This window comes from Heterodontus francisci, chromosome 3 (assembly GCF_036365525.1).
Source record: "Heterodontus francisci isolate sHetFra1 chromosome 3, sHetFra1.hap1, whole genome shotgun sequence".
Taxonomy (NCBI): domain Eukaryota; kingdom Metazoa; phylum Chordata; class Chondrichthyes; order Heterodontiformes; family Heterodontidae; genus Heterodontus; species Heterodontus francisci.
Window position 1 is genome coordinate 22,060,286 of NC_090373.1, and position 19,981 is coordinate 22,080,266.

The following is a 19,981-nucleotide window of genomic DNA, read 5'->3' on the forward strand; positions in this document are numbered from 1 at the left end:
TGATTGAGACAGTGGCTTTTCACCTCTGCGATATGGGTCAAATCCGGTGCAAGTGCTGGTAGGAGGCAGTCCTCCTCTGTCTTCTAATTATAAAGCTGCCTTTACATAGGCCTTTGAAGGGTGTTTACACCAACAACAACTTGCATTTTTGTAGCACCTTGAAGGTTGTAAAACATCCCAAGGCACTTCACAGTGGTGGTGTCAAACAGAATTTGACACTAAACCACATAAGGTGATATTAGGACATATGACCAAAGTGGTAGGGTTTAAGGAGTGAAAGCAAAATACTGCGGATGCTGGAAATCTGAAATACAAACAAGAAATGCTGGAAATACTCAGCAGGTCTGGCAGCATTTGTGGAGAGAGAAGCAGAGTTAAGATTAGATTAGAGATACAGCACTGAAACAGGCCCTTCGGCCCACCGAGTCTGTGCCGAACATCAACCACCCATTTATACTAATCCGACACTAATCCCATATTCCTACCAAACATCCCCACCTGTCCCTATATTTCCCTACCACCTACCTATACTAGTGACAATTTATAATGGCCAATTTACCTATCAACCTGCAAGTCTTTTGGCTTGTGGGAGGAAACCGGAGCACCCGGAGAAAACCCACACAGACACAGGGAGAACTTGCAAACTCCACACAGGCAGTACCTGGAATCGAACCCGGGTCCCTGGAGCTGTGAGGCTGCGGTGCTAACCACTGCGCCACTGTGCCGCCCTAACGTTTCAGGTAAGTGACCCTTATTCAGAACAAGGGTTTAAGGAGTATTTTAAAGGAGGAGAGAGAGGTAGAGATGCAGAGAGATTTAGGGAATGAGGACCTAGGCAGTTGAAGGCACAGTTGTTAATGGTGGAGTGAGGAAAATTGGGGATGTCCAAGAGGCCAGAATTGGAAATCTGAGTGTTCTAGGGCTGGACAGCTAGGGAGGGACAAGGCCGTGGAGAGTTATGAAAACCAGGATGAACATTCTGGTTACTTGGCATGTACATCTGGTGGTAACTCCCAACTCACTAATGCTCTCCGAAAAGAAAGATCTTCCCAGTGGCTGGTCTTGCTTACATTGGACATGTTATTTGATCATGGGATGTGGGCGTCGCTGGCTAAGCCAGCATCTATTGCCCATCCCTAATTGCCCTTGAGAAGATGGTGGTGAGCTGCCTTCTTGAATGGCTGCAGTCCTTGGGGTGTAGATACACCAACAGTGCTATTAGGAAGGGAGTTCCAGGATTTTGACCCAACGACAGTGAAGGAACGGTGATGTAGTTCCAAGTCAGGATGGTGTGCGGCTTGGAGGGGAGCTTGCAGATGGTGGTGTTCCCATGCATCTGCAGCCCTTGTCCTTCTGGGTGGTAGAGGTCATGGGTTTGGAAGGTGGTTTCAAAGGAACTTTGGTGCGTTGCTGCAGTACATTTTGTAGATGGTGCACACTGCTGCCATATCCGCTTGATAGCACTGTCAGTGACCCCATCCATCACATTGCTGATGATCGCGAGTAGGCTGACAGGGCGGTAACTTGCCAGGTTGGATTTGTCCTGCTTTTTTTGGAGAGAACACACCTGGGCAATTTTCCACATTGCCGGATAGATGCCAGTGTTGTAACTGTACTGGAACAGCTTGACTAGGGGCACAGCTAGTTCTGGAGCACTAGTCTTCAGTACTGTTGCCAGACTGTTGTCAGGAACCATAGCCTTTGCAGTATCTAATGCCTTCAGTCATTTCTTGATATCACGTGAAGTGAAGCAGTTTGGCTGAAGACTTTTTTTTATTCATTCATGGGAAGTGGGCGTGAAAGGCAATGCCAGCATTTATTGCCCATTCCTAATTGCCCTTGAGAAGGTGGTAGTGAGCTGCCTTCTTGAACCGCTGCAGTCCATGTGAGGTAGGTACATCCACAGTGCTGTTAGGAAGGGAGTTCCAGGATTTTGGCCCAGCGACAGTGAAGGAACCGCGCTATAGTTCCAAGTCAGGATGGTGTGTGACTTGGACGGGAACTTGCAGGTGTTGATGTTCCCATGTATCTGCTGCTCTTGTCCTTTGAGGTGGTAGAGGTCGCGTGTTTGGAAGCTGCTGTCTAAGGAGCCTTGGTGCGTTGCTGCAGTGCATCTTGTAGATGGTACACACTGCTGCCACTGTGCGTCGGTGGTGGAGGGAGTGAATGTTTGTGGATGGGGTGCCAATCAAGCAGGCTGCTTTGTCCTGGATGGTGTTGAGCTTCTTGAGTTTTGTTGGAGCTGCACCCATCCAGGCAAGTGGAGAGTCTTCCATCACACTCCTGACTTGTGCCTTGTAGATGGTAGACAAGCTTTGGGGAGTCAGGAGGTGAGTTACACGCCACAGGATTCCTAGCCTCTGACCTGCTCTTGTAGCCACGGTATTTGTATGGCTACTCCAGTTCAGTTTCTGGTCAATGGTAGCCCCTAGGATGTTGATAGTGGGGGATTCAGCAATGGTAATGCCATTGAATGTCAAGGGGAGATGGTTAGATTCTGTCTTGTTGGAGATGGTCATTGCCTGGCACTTGTGTGGCGCAAATGTTGCTTGCCACTTATCAGCCCAATCCTGGATATTGTCCAGGTTTTGCTGCATTTCTACACGGACTGCTTCAGTATTTGAGGAGTCGCAAATGGTGCTGAACATTGTGCAATCATCAGCGAACATCCCCACTTCTGACTTTATGATTGAAGGAAGGTCATTGATGAAGCAGCTGAAGATGCTTGGGCCTAGGACACTACCCTGAGGAACTCCTGCAGTGATGTCCTGGAGCTCAGATGATTGACCTCCAACAACCACAGCCATCTTGGTTTGCACTAGGTATGACTCCAACCAGCAGAGAGTTTTCCCCATGATTCCCATTGACTCCAGTTTTGCTAGGGCTCCTTGATGCCATACTCCATCAAATGCTGCCTTGATGTCAAGGGCAGTCACTCTCACCTCACCTCTTGAGTTCAGCTCTTTTGTCCATGTTTGAACCAAGGCTGTAGTGAGGTCAGGTGCTGAGTGGCCCTGTTGGAACCCAAACTGGGTATCACTGAGCAGGTTATTGCTAAGCAAATGCTGCTTGATGGCACTGTTGATGACACCTTCCATCACTTTGCTGATGATTGAGAGTAGACTGATGGGGCGGTAATTGGCCGGGTTGGACTTGTCCTGCTTTTTGTGTACAGGACATACCTGGGCAATTTTCCACATTGCCGGGTAGATGCCAGTGTTGTAACTAAACTGGAACAGATTGGCTAGGGGCACGGCAAAGTCTGGAACACAGGTCTTCAGTACTATTGCCGGAATATTGTCAGGACCCATAGCCTTTGCATTATCCAGGGCCTTCAGTTGTTTTTTGATATCACGCAGAGTGAATAGAATTGGCTGAAGTCTGGCATCTGTGATGCTGGGGACTTCAGGAGGAGGCCGAGATGGATCATCAACTTGGCACTTCTGGCTGAAGATTGTTGCAAATGCTTCTGTCTAATCTTTTGCACTGATGTGCTGGGCCCCCCCATCATTGAGGATGGGGATATTTGTGGAGCCACCTCCTCCAGTTAGTTGTTTAATTGTCCACCACCATTCACGGCTGGATGTGGCAGGACTGCAGAGCTTAGATCTGATCCGTTGGTTACAGGATCACTTAGCTCTGTCTATTGCATGCTGCTTGTGCAGTTTGGCATGCAAGTAGTCCTGGGTTGTAGCTTCACCAGGTTGACACCTCATTTTGAGGTATGCCTGGTGCTGCTTCTGGCATGCCCTCCTGCACTCTTCATTGAACTAGGGTTGGTCTCCTGGCGTGATGGTAATGGTAAAGTGTCGGATATGCCAGGCCCATGAGGTTACAGATTGCGGTTGAGTACAATTCTGCTGCTGCTGATGGCCCACAGCGCCTCATGGATGCCCAGTTTTGCTTTGCTGGATCTGTTCGAAATCTATCCCATTTAGCACGGTGGTAGTGCCACACAACACGATGAACGGTATCCTCAATGTGAAGGCGGGACGTTGTCTCCACAAGGACTGTGCGGTGGTAACTCCTACCAGTGCTGTCATGGACAGATGCATCTGCGACAGGTAGATTGGTGAGGATGAGATCAAGTCAGTTTTTCACTTTGTTGGTTTCCTCAACACCTGCTGCATACTTAGTCTAGCAGCTATGTCCTTTTGGATTCAGCCACCTCGGTCAGTAGTGGTGCTACCGAGCCACTCTTGGAAATGGACATTGAAGTCTCCCACCCAGTGTACATTCTGTGCCCTTGCCACCCTCAGTGCTTCTTCCAATTGGTGTTCAACATGGAGAAGCACTGATTCACCAGCCAAGGGAGGGGATGTAGGTGGTAATCAGCAGGAGGTTTCCTTGCCCATGTTTGACCTTATGCCATGAGACTTCATGGTCAGGAGCTGATGTTGAGGACTCCCAGGTCAACTCCCTCCCGACTGTATACCACTGTGCAGCCACCTCTGCTGGGTCTGGCCTGCCGGTGGGACAGGACATACCCAGGGATGGTGATGGTGGTGTCTGGGACATTGTCTGTAAGGTATGATTCCATGAGTATGACAATGTCAGGCTGTTGCTTGACTAGTCTGTGGGACAGCTCTCCCAATTTTGGCACAAGTTCCCAGATGTTAGTAAGGAGGACTTTGCAGGGTCGACAGGGCTGGGTTTGCCTTTGTTGTTTCTAGGTCGATGCCAGTCTTCTGGTTTCATTCCTTTTCTTATACTTTGTCATGGTTTGATGCAACTGAGTGGCTAGCTCGGCCATTTCAGACAGCAGTTCAGAGTCAATCACATTGCTGTGGGTCTGGAGTCACAGGTAGGCCAAACCAGGTAAGGACGGCAGATTTCTTTCCCTAAAGGTCATTAGTGAACCAGATGTGTTTTTACAACAATTGACAATGGTTTCATGGTCACCATTAGAGTAGCTTTTATTTTTAACTCCAGATTTATTCATTAAATTCAAATTTCACCATCTGCCATGGTGGGATTTGAACCCGTGTTCCCAGAACATTAGCCTGAGGCTCTGCATTACTAGTCTCGTGACATCGCCACTAGGCCACTGCCTCCCCCTGTCTCCCCTCTGGAGTGGATGTAAAAGAACCTCTGGCACTATTTTAAAAATCCGGTGGGAGGATTCTCCCCAGTGTCCTATCCAATATTTATCCCTCAACCAACATCACTAAAAGACAGGTTGTCAGGCCATTTATCTCATTGCTGTTCGTGGGAGCTTGTTGTGTGCAGTTTGGTTGCTGAATTTCCTACAACAGTGATTACACTTCAAAAGCACTTCCTTGGCTGTAAAGCGCTTTGGGACTTCTTGAAGTAGGGAAAGGTGCTATAGTAATGCAAGTCTTTCTATGCTTCCTTTATGGGATCATGCCAGACTTGGATTTGTAGTTTACTTAATTTATGCCTTGTTTTCCCATTCCAGCAGATCTCCACCCATAGCTGAAAACCTAACAGTTGACTCTAAAGAGGATATTTGGGCCATAAAGACTTTGGTTACAAATTGCACATGGTTTCACATACACCAATAGGTTATTGGCAAAGAAACCCTTCGATTTCTTGTGTATAAATAAATTCTTTTCAAATTACCTGCAAGTGTAGTCATTTTAAAATTGTGTATGCCCATCTCTGTTTTGGTGCTTGGGTAAGACATCGTTGGAACATGGCATTAATCTGCCAAGCTCACATTGAGTAGAAAGAGTGAGGATTATTGGAGCCAACCATTGCAAATTAATTGGCTATTCTGTGCAGTCTGTGCTGAGCATTCATTCATTAATTTATGTCATGAATGCATGATTAAGGTCAAAATGTAGACCATCTGCAGATTCTGTAACAGATTGTGAAGATAAAAGAAGCACGTTATTCTCAACACCAACCCCCCCCTTGCCCCTGATCCCAGTTTTCAGTAAGTTACTATTGATAAATTTGGTTAGCGATGTCACATCTTGCAAAGAACTGTGGTGAGGAACAACTCTTCAAGTAGGCATAGTTTTTTGGGGGCCTGTTTTGTCGGTGAAGGTAACTATGGTTAGAGTAACAAATGTACCTGTACTTAATGCTGCTTTCGTTCAGTAACTTGTATGCAACAAATGCATTTTGCAAAGGGTACTATCAAATCTCACTAATTGGAAATTGTTATTTGACAAGGAATGATACTTTTATAAACACATTGTTACGTTCTTAATTTCAACACTTGATTTTATCAAATGCAGACTGATATTTCAGGATCCTTTTTTAAGTCCTGTCTGTGATTCTGCATCAAAATAGATTTGATGTTTGTGAATGAACGAAGAATGATAGGCTGTGGTTTAATATTGGCACTAACTGCTGCATATCAGGTTTGGTTAATCTAGTAGTTCCCGAACTGTGGGTTGTAACCCAAATGTATGTCGCTTGTCTTGGGCCAGATTGGAGCTAACACTGGCCCACTGAGACCTGGGGAACTCTGTCATTAAAGAAATCTTCAGGCACTTTTAATTAAAAAAAAAAGTCATTCTCAGCATGTGGGTATTGCTGGCTAGGTGAGCATTTGTTGCCCATCCCTACTTGACCTTGAGAAGTTGGTGGTGAGCTGCCTTCTTGAACTGCAGTCTTTGTGGTGAAGGTGCTCCCACAGTGCTATTGGGTGAAGAGATTGACCCAGCAACAATGAAGAGACAGTGATCTGCTTTGTGCAGGGAGGTATTGCACCTCTTGACAACTTCTGAAGCTACTAGACCATCTGTTGTAAGAGTTGGAACTGACCTGGCTGAACGCTCTTTGTCATATTTCAATTGTGTCCTCCTTCCCTCCAGGTACGGAAACATGTGAATGACCTGTATGAAGATTTACGAGATGGACACAACTTGATTTCTCTGCTGGAAGCTCTTTCTGGGGACACTCTGGTGAGTCCAGTTCTATATCAACATGTATACACTTTGACCCTCAGTGGTTCACCAAGAACTTCACTCCAAATGTGCTTCATATTTTTCTGTGTTTAATTTCTTTTCCTACCTGATGCTGAATACTCAGCTTTACAAGTTGTGATTTTAATTTCATTTTTTTTCTTAATTCCCTGAAGACCCTTTCTGTATTTTAAATTTTGCTCTTCAGGGAACGTTTACAGTTTCTGTTGGGAATCATTTCCATATATCTGGAAATTGAACCTTAAAAGAGATATTTTAGAGCGGGAGGGTGAAGATAGATAAATGCAGTTTGGTCACAGCCTTAGAAAGAGGGCTTTGGACATTGTATTTTATTCTTTCTTGGGATGTGGGCATCGCTGGCAAGGTCAGCATTTGTTGCCCATCCCTAGTTGCCCTTTAGATGGTGCCAGTGAGCTGCCGCCTTGAACTGCTGCAGTCCATGTGGTCAAAGTGCTCCCACAGTGCTGTTGGGTATGGAGCTAGTTTTGACCCATTGACAGTGATGGGCACGGGTGATTTATATTTCCAAATCGGATGGTGTGGAACTTGGAGGTGATGGTTTTCCCATGCACCTGCTGCCCACGTCCTCTGTTAAAGTTTAAGAACTCCGAGTAGCTGTTCAGTCTCTTCTATGTGTGCCTTACTTCCTTTTTTCTTTGTTTGCTTTTCTCTGTTTTATGTTTGCCTTGTGTTTTCATTTCATACAACTTTTTTTCTTCACTTCTCGTCTATCCTGTGCCTTTTGTCCTTCTTTCCTGTATCTCCTGTACGCTTCGATAGCCAAGGGAGCGAGACATACTGAAGACGTTACGGTTGGTGAGTGCAGTGGAAGCATGCGCGTGTGACCAGCATGAGGATGATGATGGTGATAAGGGGGTAGGTTGCTCGACTAGCCCCCAGTAACTGTACTAATGTTTCTTGTACTGGTTGGTGATGAGATTGTGTAACAAAAACAGAACTCAAAGGTATTTTTGTATTGCACTAATTTTCTCAGAGTCAGTGCAACATGGGGCAACCTGTTGCCACAGGTGCCAAAGTTAGCGGCGGCCAGCTTGATGCCAGCTAGGAACAGTGGTGTTTTTTAACTGGAGATGCCCTGCATAATTCAGTTCTGGTTTGACCACAAACTGTTAACTGGCAATAAATGTGCTTTTTTTAAATTTCATGGAAAATAATATTTTCGAGCCATATTTTCAGTAGGGAAAAATTACATGACCATGTTATTTTCCTTCCTGTTATTCAACGGGTTGGAATCTACCTGATTTTTCCATATTCTGTTCACATTTCCAAGGAGCAGTCTTTGGAGAAAAAATGTAGGCCAGAATTTATAGTACACCCATATCAGTTTCAAATTAGGTTACCAAAAATGGCCATTAGAAATCGGGGGTGGGGGGGAAATCCACTGGGAATTTGCAGTGGATTGTAAATATTTGTCATTGAGGCAACTATTTTCTTCAACTTTTATTGGTGGCGCTTAATCAGAATTGTACCATTTGCTGAAGACAATATGGGGATTGAATTTCCATGGGAGTTCTCCTGATCTCCCGCTTTAACTTTTGGTAGCAGATCAGTCATAACCCTGGAAAAATAGCTGGAGAATCCCTCAGACCCATTGGTCTGAAATGGGGAGGGTTTGGTGAAGTGGTGGGCTTCCACAGTTGGTTGCCAGTGTCAGGAGAAGGCTCAATTGGTCCATTGTTTTAACTTGCGTGTCAATTGAGTTGGCTCCCAAAGGCATCTTTTGTAACAGATGTTCCTAGCTTGCACTGTACAGTGTGGAGTTTAATTTTATTTCCATAATAGTGAAACTGTGCTTACTCACAATCTGGTATTACTAATACACGTTGGCACCAGGGTTGCCAATGCTCCAAACTTCCCCTGGAATCTCTGGGAATTCATGATTAATCTCCAGGACACTGTAGGGCGGCGCAGTGGTTAGCACCGCAGCCTCACAGCTCCAGCGACCCGGGTTCAATTCCGGGTACTGCCTGTGTGGAGTTTGCAAGTTCTCCCTGGGTCTGCGTGGGTTTCCTCCGGGTGCTCCGGTTTCCTCCCACATGCCAAAAGACTTGCAGGTTGATAGGTTAATTGGCCATTATAAATTGCCCCTAGTACAGGTAGGTGGTAGGGAAATATAGGGACAGATGGGGATGTGGTAGGAATATGGAATTAGTGCAGGATTAGTATAAATGGGTGGTTGATGGTCGGCACAGACTCGGTGGGCCGAAGGGCCTGTTTCAGTGCTGTATCTCTAAACTAAACACTGTCGTGAGCAACCCAGGAGTAAAATCATAGGTGAATTAATAGAAAATTGTGTTTACTTTTCATTTACTTCGAAAGTTTTGCTTATTAGTTATAAACGTTTCAGAGATGGGAGAAGGCTACTATATTAGCTGGGGTAGTTGGAGGTGGAATGTCATGTGATGACACCTCCAGAAACATGCCCTGCAGTGAGAAGATTTTTATGTTGTCTGATGCAACAGAAATGAGATGCGTGGAGTTCAGTTAATTGAAGATCTCAAACAGGTTTATTAACAGCTAACAAGTATATACAGTGGAGAGCTATCTATTTGTCGGACTTGCCTCTTGGTGTTACAGTTACAGAGTGAGTCTGGCAAGTAGCCACATGACTATGTCCTGGCATTTAGCTCATTAGCATACTAAGATCGTAAAGGGACATCACTCTTAAAGGCAGTCTCACATCGCCCTTCTTTCCAAAGATAAGTCTCGTATGCTAAAAGCAAAAACATATAAAATAAGATAATATCAAAATTATTTACATAGGTATAGAGATTATGAACTTTACAAGTATAGAGGCTCGTAAGTCCATAGGTCATCTCGGTAGTTTGACAACTCTTGCTCGGGGAGTTTGCATCTCATCTGTTGCTGTTCTTTCTGAAGTTTCTCTCTCTCTGCATTCAGTTTCTGTTGCTCTGCCTTCAGCTTGCTAACATACTCTGTTGCTTTTCTCAAGATGACCACCTTTGAGGTCTTGTCATTCCTGGAAAGTTCCGGCATCTCATCTCGCAGAGCCAATAGACAATGCTTCAACTCATTCCTCCTCTGCCTCTTCATGGCATTGTGTGTCCTCCACATCTGAAGGCTTGTTGGGGGAAGAGTACTTGGTCTCATGAAGATAATTGTCTGTTCTGGCTCATTGTGGTGCTGATGGTTCTCTAGAGAGCAGAAGTGAAGGTGTGCCATAGTTGTGCTGTTGCTGGGTTTCTACACTGCACTGTTTGAGTCTATGAGTAGGTTCTGGCCCTGGTCGATTTCCCCTTGGCAGTGCTGTCATGGATAGTGATGATGTTGAGGTCCATACATGCTGGTAGTCCTGCCACTGCTGGTCCGCTCGTGTCTACTAGGTAGAACGTTTGTGGTTTCCCATGCTGACTTGCCATATCTGCATTGCATTGTTACAGTGTCACTGCAAGGGATGGGTGACCCATTGTATGCAGATAGTTTGACAGTTGTAGATTGTATCATTGATTTACAGTGACTCCGGTACATATCTTTGAGGGTTTGGACTGGTAGGATATTTGCACTAGCGTCGGTGTCTGTCTTGATCTTGAGTGTATGTTTGCCAGCTTTCTTTGGGCACATGTTATTAATAGTGGCAAAAGCTTCTAATTGTTTGACTTCATGATGTGATGTGTCAGGTTCACAATGTGGAATGCCTGTTTGTCTTCTGGCTGAAGACTACTTCTCTCTGGATCTTGTCTTGAGTCTGGTTCGCTGTGGATTTCATGTATTGACTAGCGTTTATGCCAGTGTCTGGTGCTTTCCTTGCCGTTGTTGCCCTATTGTCTGTTTGCCTGTGTCCTGCTGTGACTTCTGGCTGTGTCTTTGGAGCCAGAATTCCTGCATAGGTGGGCCCAGTGTCTTTTTGCACCGCTTGCCTTGCACAGGACTCAAAATGCAGGACAATTTTGGCGTGAGTGGGACCAACTGCACTTACCACGTAGCTTGCTTGCTCTTTCCGACCTGTTTATGGTGCCGATATTGTTGGTTGTACCCAGTGCTTGCAGGTTCTGTTGTCCAGCTACAGTGGCTTTGCACTTCCTGCCATCTTCCAGCAGTGCATCAATGCTGTGACCTTTTTTCCCAAGACGTCTTTCTGAAACGCTTCAATGGGTGTTGATACAATCACCAGCTCCATTATTCGGTCTGACAGCTCAGCTTCTGACAAGTTGCATTTGTTGACCTTACTTTGGCTTCTACTGACAAATTGGTCTATTGATTCCTGTAGCTGTTGCCTGTAGGACATTAATTCCAGGTGGTCAATTCGAAAATTCACTCTCAATCGGAGTGGATCTTCTAGCACTTTCCATATCTTTGCAGGATCTTCCTGGTCCTCTTCAGATATGCCCGAGGTGTTGATTCTGTGTAATCCCTCATTTCCAATTGCTGTCATTATTCTTTACAGTTTGCTTTCCTGGTCCTACAATTACTTGGTCTGTGAAGCCTAATTGCATTCTTTGTTTGAACAATTGGAACTCAGGTAGGATATGAATGGTCTTTCAGTTCATGCTGGGAAGTTTGGTATCCATATTCCTGCTATCCTTTTATGTAGAACTTGCTTTATGACTCTGCGCTGTTCCCTCATTAAGAAAAACTGCCTGTTCTCTAGGCTAGCTGCTTATATTGACAGAAGCAAGTGTTTTGCAGTGCTTGTCTTGTTCTTTGAACTTTCTCTCTTTTAGCTGTAGGTAGTTTTTAAAGCGGTTTTCCTGTGGTGTTCAGTCTTGGATTCCATTTTCTCACTACAGCTGCCACTATGTTATGAGAAGCTTTTTATGTTGTCTGATGCAACATAAATGAGATGCGTGGAGTTCAGTTGATTGAAGATCTCTATTAACAACTAACAAGTATTTACAGTGCAGAGCTATCCACTTCCAAGACTTGCCACTTGGTGTTACAGTGAGAGAGAGTCTGGCAAGTAGTCACATGACTATGTCTTGGCACTTAGCTTATTTGCATACTAAGGTCTTAAAGGTATTCACAGAACACGTTTAACCTGAGTTGATGACCTTAATTGGGGCACCTGTAACTTGGTACTCCAAGCCTCCGATCAGGCTGATGTTGGAAAGGGAGTGGAGGCATGTTTCAGGTGGGATGTGAAGCCCAGGAACCCATCTCTGCAGTACAAGTGGAACTGAGATACAAAATTTTAAAGTTTGATAAAGGTATTCTCAGGGCCTCAGCGAATTATGTGTTCCTGATTCCAGTCCTATTTTTATCTCTGACTCTACCCAACCTTTGATGTTCCTGCAACTGGGGAAGCCCATTACTTTCATGATTTCCTTCCTCATCTTCCAGTTCAACCTCTAAAGCATAACAGGTGCGTTGAGAGCAGCCCAAATGAATTCCATCTGCAGTCACACTGGATGTTTCTTAGAGACAGTGGATTGTAAATGCAGTAAAATGGACATTGCATTAGTGTTGTTGGAACAGCAATAAGAACTTGCATTTAAATTACACCCTTAATAACAAAAAAATATTAAAAACCCCAAAGCGCAAGAAAAATATGGACATGGATCAAAAAAAGATACGAACAGGATGACCAAAAGCTTGGTCAAAGTGAGTTTTAATAAGGATGTTGACAGTCGAGAGGGGGTGGCGAGATGGAAGAGTTTAAGGAGGGAATTCCATAGTACAAGGCCCAGTTGTCCAAAGACATGACTACTAATAGAGGGAATTTAAGCGATCCCATAACCAACGGATCAGATCTATGTTCCGCAGTCCTGCCACATCCAGTCGTGAATGGTGGTGGACAATTAAACAACTAACTGGAGGAGGTGGCTCCACAAATATCCCCATCCTCAATGATGGGGGAGCCCAGCACATCAGTGTGAAAGATAAAGCTGAAGCATTTGCAACAATCTTCAGCCAGAAGTGCTGAGTTGATGATTCATCTCGGCCTCCTCCTGAAGTTCCCAGCATCACTGATTCCAATCTTCAGCCAATTCGATTCAATCCACGTGATATCAAGAAACGACTGAAGGCACTGGATACTGCAAAAGCTGTGGGCCCCGACAATATTCCAGCAATAGTACTGAAGACCTGTGCTCCAGAACTTGCCGCGCCCCAAGGCAAGCTGTTCCAGTATAGCTACAACACTGGCATCTACCCTGTAATGTGGAAAATTGCCCAGATATGTCCTGTACACAAAAAGCAGGACAAGTCCAACCCGGCCAATTACCACCCCATCAGCCTACTCTCAATCATCAGTAAAGTGATGGAAGGTGTCATCAACAGTGCCATCAAGCAGCACTTGCTTAGCAATAACCTGCTCAGTGACGCTCAGTTTGGGTTCCGCCAGGGCCACTCAGCTCCTGAACTCATTACAGCCTTGGGTCAAACATGGACAAAAGAGCTGAACTCAAGAGGTGAGGTGAGAGTGACTGCCCTTGACATCAAGGCAGCATTTGACCGAGTATGGCATCAAGGAGCCCTAGCAAAACTGGAGTCAATGGGAATCGGGGAAAACTCTCTGCTGGTTGGAGTCATACCTAGTGCAAACCAAGATGGCTGTTGTTGTTGGAGGTCAATCACCTGAGCTCCAGGACATCACTGCAGGAGTTCCTTAGTGTAGTGTCCTAGGCCCAACCATCTTCAGCTGCTACATCAATGACCTTCCTTCAATCATAAGGTCAGAAGTGGGGATGTTCACTGATGATTGCATAATGTTCAGCACCATTCGTGACTCCTCAAATACTGAAGCAGTCCATGTAGAAATGCAGCAAGACCTGGCCAATATCCAGGCTTGGGCTGATAAATACCAATTAGCATTCACGCCACACAAGTGCCAGGCAATGACCATCTCCAACAAGAGAGAATCGAACCATTTCCCCTTGACATTCAATGGCATTACCATCGCTGAATCCTCCACTATCAACATCCTAGGGGCTACCATTGACCAGAAACTGAACTGGATATAAATACCGTGGCTACAAGAGCAGGTCAGAGGCTAGGACTCCTGAGGCGAGTAACTCACCTCCTGACTCCCCAAAGCCTGTCACCATCTACAAGGAACAAGTCAGGAGTGTGATGGAATACTCTCCACTTGCCTGGATGGGTGCAGCTCCAACAACACTCAAGAAGCTCGACACCATCCAGGACAAAGCACCCCATCTACAAGCATTCACTCCCTCCACCACCGACGCACACTGGCAGCAGTGTGTACCATCTACAAGATGCACTGCAGCAATGCACCGAGGCTCCTTAAACAGCACCTTCCAAACCCGCGACCTCTACCAACTAGAAGGACAAGGGCAGCAAATGCATGGGAACACCACCACCTGCAAGTTCCCCTCCAAGTCACAAACCATCCTGACTTGGAACTATATTGCCGTTCCTTCACTGTCACTGGGTCAAACTCCTGGTACTCCCTTCCTAATAGCACTGTGGGTGTACCTTCCCCAAATGGACTGCAGCGGTTCAAGAAGGCAGCTCACCACCACCTTCTCAAGGGCAATTAGGGATGGGCAATAAATGCTGGCCTAGACAGCGACGCCCAGATCCCTGAATGAAAAAAAAAATTTCACAAGCTGCTTGAGTCAGAGGAATGAGTCCTTCATTAGTGGGATTTCCCTCATCTTATTCCACTCTGAACTATCCAGTTGTAGCAAGAGAATGTCCCATAATGGCTTCCTTTCCTGCCCCCGCACTGGTGTCTCTGGAGTGCCCCAAGCTGATGACACCTGCCACCACCTCTCTTGACCCCTCCACTGCCTCTGTGTCATCATGTCTTGTCTGACGTCCAGTCCTGGACCAGCCCCAATTTCCTCCAACTGTATATTGGGAAGACCAAAATCATTGTCTTCGGCCTCTGCCCCAAATTCTGTCCCCGAGCTACTGATTTAATTCTTCCCCCTGGTTATTGTCTGAGGCTAAACCAGACTTTTTGCAGATTCGCCATCCAATTTGACCCTGAGCTGAACCTCCAACTCCATTTTCTCTCCTTGTTCTCCAGGACCACCTGCTTGCACCTTCTTGCCTTTGCTCATCTGCTGTGGAAATCCTCATCTGTTACCTCCAGACTTGACAATTACAGTGCTGTCCTGGTCGGCCTACTATCTTCGACACTCCATAAACTAAGGCTCGTCCAATCTGTGCTGCCTGTATCCTAGCTTGCATCAAGTTCTGTTCACCGATCACCCTGTGCTCACTGATCCACATTGGTTCCCGATTTGGCAACACCTCGATTTTTTTTTTTTTTAATTTTCATTCTCGTGTTCAAGTCCTTCCATAACCTCGCTCCTTGCTACCTCTAAGCTTTCCCAGCCCTACAACCTCCTCCAATTCTGGCTTCTTGGTGCATCTACCACTTCCTTTGCCCTAATGTTGGCGGCCGTGCCTTCAACTGCGTATGTCCTAAGCTCCAGATTTCTCTCCCTAAACCTCCTTGCCTCTCTAACACTCTCCTCCTTTAAGATGCTCTTAAAACCTATTTCTTAGACCAAGCATTTGGTCACCGCTCTTGATATTTCCTTCGGTGGCTTGGTGCCCATGTTTGTCTGATTGTGCTCCTGTGAAAAGTCTCAGGACGTTTCACTGATAACGGTGCGATATAAATACAAGTTGTTGTCTAGCATTGCAGTTTATTTTTTAAAAGGTTGCATGGTTCCTTTTTGCAAACTTGCGTAAAGAGGTTGTTTTCTGACTGTTGGGTGCGTTTCTCAGAATTTTGAGTTTAGTTTCCATTTTGCTGGACCAATCGCAAGCAGAAATGGGGAACTTTGCCTCTTCAGATTTGCAGCATGATGAAAATATCCACACAGGCAAACACCAACAGCTGGCCTCAGTCACTGCATATTTGCTGTTGATTGCTTTTTGACAATCGTATCCTATTTAATGCTAAACATCAAAAGACTTCTTTCAAATTCTGAAGATTCAGAGCAAGTTAATAATAAACGTCTTAAAGATAAATGTCCAAAAGCCCAGAGATCCACTGCAGGATTTCTGCTGCTGAGCTACAATTGTTCTTGAGGGTTGTGGTCAGGCTTCTCTAACTAAAATTCAAAAGAAAAGTTTATGGCTGCAAGTAGTAACACCACTATTCCCAGCCAGAAAGGAAATCATTGGGTAATTCTCCTGTCAGTCATGCCTGGACACTGCACTGCTGCAAGTGACTGGGATTGATTTTTATGTGCATAATTTGTATTACGTTGCTATCCTCCACTCATTGCATTTTGTTGGAAAAAAAATCCCCCTTTTATTGGAGGGCTGTAGTTTTGACCATGGGTACTGTTTGCTGTAGTTCGTAGAAACTCTTTTTAAATGGACTCTGTAGACTGTTTGCTGTAGTACGCTGTTTAAATAGACTCTGCTAAATAAATAGATACCATTTTGCTGTAAAATAGACTGTTTTCTGTGAGTCCTGCCGTAAATCCCACCCTGTCTCCAAATCAGTGTTGTAAATAGACACTTCCAAAGGGCAGTTAAGAGTCAACCACTGGCATTTTGACACTGCTTTTTCTACTTCTTTCTCAGTGATAGTTTCCGTGATCTGAAAATGGAAACCATCTGTGGGCAAAAGCAGACCATTAAAATGGTCCTTTGATGATTACTTTCCCTTTTCATTAGCTGGACTGTTCATTGACAGCAACTCTGCTGCTGTGACAAATGTCTTCTTAAAACTTAGTGCTTTGGACATCCAACAGGAGATTTATGTTGAGGGCAGACCCTTTCTTAAAATAAATAAATAAAAAAATTTCTTGCCCTTTTCCCCTTCCGCCTGAGGAGATTTCCTACCTCCGTTTGCCACTAATGCACCAGGTAATGGTAATAGTGTAGACTTGCGTCCTCTCACTCTACGGGGCTATGTCTTGATTCTGTGATGTTCACTACTACTGTGGCACTTCCTAAATGTTCTCGCCTTGGTTTAAAAAAAAAAATCTGATTTGGGCAAGGCTGCTTCAAACATCCATCTGATGCTATACCAAACAATTTGATGTACTTACTGTTTTATACATATTATCCCCCAATTTAAGCAGATGCTCCTGAAATTCTTCTCACCAAAAATAAATCTGCCTACGGAAAATTTATTGGATGTTTGCCAGATATTATGGGATAGTCCCGAGCTTTCTCCCTGTTGTTCAGGGCTTTGTTGGGAGGGAAGTAGACTTGCCTTGACTAACTTTTAGCGTGGGGAATTTAGTTTGACCGAGATAAAATTTGGAGCTATTCTCTGGATTGCCGTTGACTGCGTCAAGCGACCACGCTTTCTCTGATCACATTTCTCCAAGAGTATGCGCATGCTGTGCAGTTGCAACAATGCATGTGAAGCCTCACAGAACTCGAGTAAGTGTTTCAAGTGCAGTCTTCTGATTTAATTGTTGAATTTTCTGTTGCCTATTTTGAGGAAAGTTATTAATAAGATGTCCTTGTTTTTTTCCCCCTAAATACAGCCCCGTGAAAAAGGGCGTATGCGTTTTCACAGACTACAGAATGTACAGATTGCATTGGACTATTTGAAACGCCGGCAGGTGAGCTGTGTTTACTTTGCTCAAGCAGAAAAGAGAATGCTGACTGGTGACCTGTTAGAGGTCTTTCAAAATTTATTTTTATTCATTTTGTGGGATGTGGGCGTCGCTGGCTAGGCCAGCATTTATTGTCCATCCCTAATTGCTCTTGAGAATGTGGTGGTGAGCTGCCTTCTTGAACCGCTGGAGTCCGTGTGGTGTAGGTACACCCACAGTGCTGTTAGGAAGGGAGTTCCGGGATTTTGACCCAGCGACAGTGAAGGAACGGCGATATAGTTCCAAGTCAGGATGGTGTGTGATTTGGAGGGGAGCTTGCAGGTGTTCCCATGCATCTGCTCCCTTGGCCTTCTAGGTGGTAGAGGTTGCAGGTTTTGAAGGTGCTGTTGAAGGAGCCTTGGTGATCTGTTGCAGTGCATCTTGTAGATGGTACACATTGCTGCCACTGTGCATCCGTGGTGGAGGGAGTGAATGTTGAAGGTGGTGGATGGGGTCCCAATCAAGGGGGCTGCTTTGTCCTGGATGGCATCGTGCTTCTTGAGTGTTGTTGGAGCCTTGATCCTGACTGACTTTCCTCCAGCACTAAGAACAGCAGTGTCTCCTGTCTGCACAGAATGGGAGAAAAGTGCCCCAGGGCACCATGATGGTCAAATGCCGATACGCTGTCCAAGCTGGTACATGAGAAACGGTCATCTGCCTGAGGTAATGAAGGGCTGCAGCATTTGCCAACCTGATACCCGCTCAAGCAACTGGTTTCAGGGGGAAGTTGGTGAGAAAATTGGAGGTGTGAAGTAGGAAGGAGTTTGATTCCATGAAAATTTGTCAAATTTCTTTTGAACTTGCTGTTCTATGTGGGTTTTAGTGTGGAATTACTACTGCTGTTTTTTGGCTGAATGTGCAAGCAGTATAATTCTGATCACTTGTTGACCTGACTCCCAATCACATTCAAGCCCATGGGCCTGAAATTCCCTCCATTAGGCTGTTCTCCCACCAGTTTAGGTTGGTACCTGAGACAGTGAACTCCAGTCCCTTGTAAAACTTCAAGTACCCAGACTACTCTTTGGACTTGGAAATTTACTTTTGAGCTGTGTGATAGTAAAGATAACAAAATTACTCCTCTGACTCATTTAAAAAAATATATTTTGGTATACAGTTGAATTAATCTTCAGTTTATTTTTCTGGGTAACAGGTCAAACTGGTGAATATAAGAAACGATGACATAACTGATGGGAATCCCAAACTAACTTTGGGACTGATTTGGACCATTATTTTGCACTTTCAGGTAAGCCTTTTATTTTTCTCTTCAGTGTATTTGTGCTGGCTTGATTTAACATACAACATTATTGGTTGTGATTTGAGATTTGTATCTGTTCAGTGTATGTTTTATAATGGAACTATTGCTGAAAAACGTTGTTGCAGTTTTTTTGTTAAGTTGTTGTACTCTTGTTCTATGTGTACTATTGGTTTCCCAATAGAGGTTTTTGAACTGCATCAACATGATGGTTGAGTAGCTGTGGTTGTGATGAGTACTTGAAGGATGTCGACTTTATAAAATGGACATGATTAAGGTTTCTAGACTGGAATAAGGTAAAGGTGAAGAGTGCTGAGAGTAAGGAACTAGAGGATAAGAGGATAATATCAACACTGCTCAAGCATCATGAAATGAGAAGGATTCCAGTTGAAGAATGTGTGCGTCAATAAATGTCTGGTTAAAAACAAGGCCGAATACAATCATGGAAAGAGACAGATCTTGATTTTTGTATGGAATATGCGTGGTACTGCACAGTTTCTGGGGCTATTGAAATGTGATGCTAAAGAAGGTTGAGCATGGAGGATGAATAGTGTATGATGCAAGTTCAGGTTGTTGTCTTGGGAGATGGGAAATGCTGCAAGAGGAGGTGATTGCATTGGTAAAGCCCATGGTGGTAGACTTTGGATAGTCTGTGACAGGAGGGAACATTTTTTTTCATTTTATGAAGCTGGAAATTGTGTGGGTCCTTTTCAGTTTTTAATACAGTGACTGGAGGGTGGGAAGAAGGCACATGAGGGAAAAAACTGTATTGTGCACTAACTGGTAATACAGTTGGTAACCTTGACTCCCATGACTGAAAACAACTGCAAAAACATTGACTGAAGAATCTGTTCAACCTTTCAAAGTCAATATGCTGGCACTGTAAATGCTTAGGAAAGAATTGCATTTATTTCGTACCTTTCACAACCTCAGGATGTCCCAAAGTGCTTTACAGCCAATGAAGTACTTTTGAAGTGTCGTCACTATGGTACTGCAGGAAACCTGAGAGCCAATTTGCACTTAGCAAGATCCCACAAACAGCAATGTGATAATAAATAATCTATTTCAGTGATGCAGGTTGTGTTAGAGAAACTTCCAAGCCTGTTTGTGAAGAAGACACTGAGACTAGGATGCTTTGGTGGAGATTGTTCGTCGCTTGCCACACAGCTTACTTCTACACTCCTAACAACACTCAGCCAGTGCTGGCTGCCTCTTTATATATACATCTGAGTACAATTAACTGATCAGCACCCAACACCTTTTCACCCTATTACCTTCAACTACTCACTATTTAACATCCATTAACA

The 19,981-nt window shown here is 44.7% G+C and overlaps 1 protein-coding gene across 6 annotated transcripts in view; it reads left to right on the forward strand.

Moving 5' to 3' along the window:
* The window catches only part of dst (dystonin), a 666,855-nt gene that overhangs the window by 198,854 nt on the left and 448,020 nt on the right, over positions 1-19,981 (forward strand). For all 6 annotated transcript variants that reach the window (XM_068020163.1, XM_068020162.1, XM_068020167.1 and 3 more), the window contains 3 exons: positions 6,789-6,878; positions 17,312-17,389; positions 18,573-18,665. In XM_068020163.1, coding sequence (XP_067876264.1) covers positions 6,789-6,878; positions 17,312-17,389; positions 18,573-18,665 — 261 coding nt within the window. The remainder of the gene's footprint in view (positions 1-6,788; positions 6,879-17,311; positions 17,390-18,572; positions 18,666-19,981) is intronic.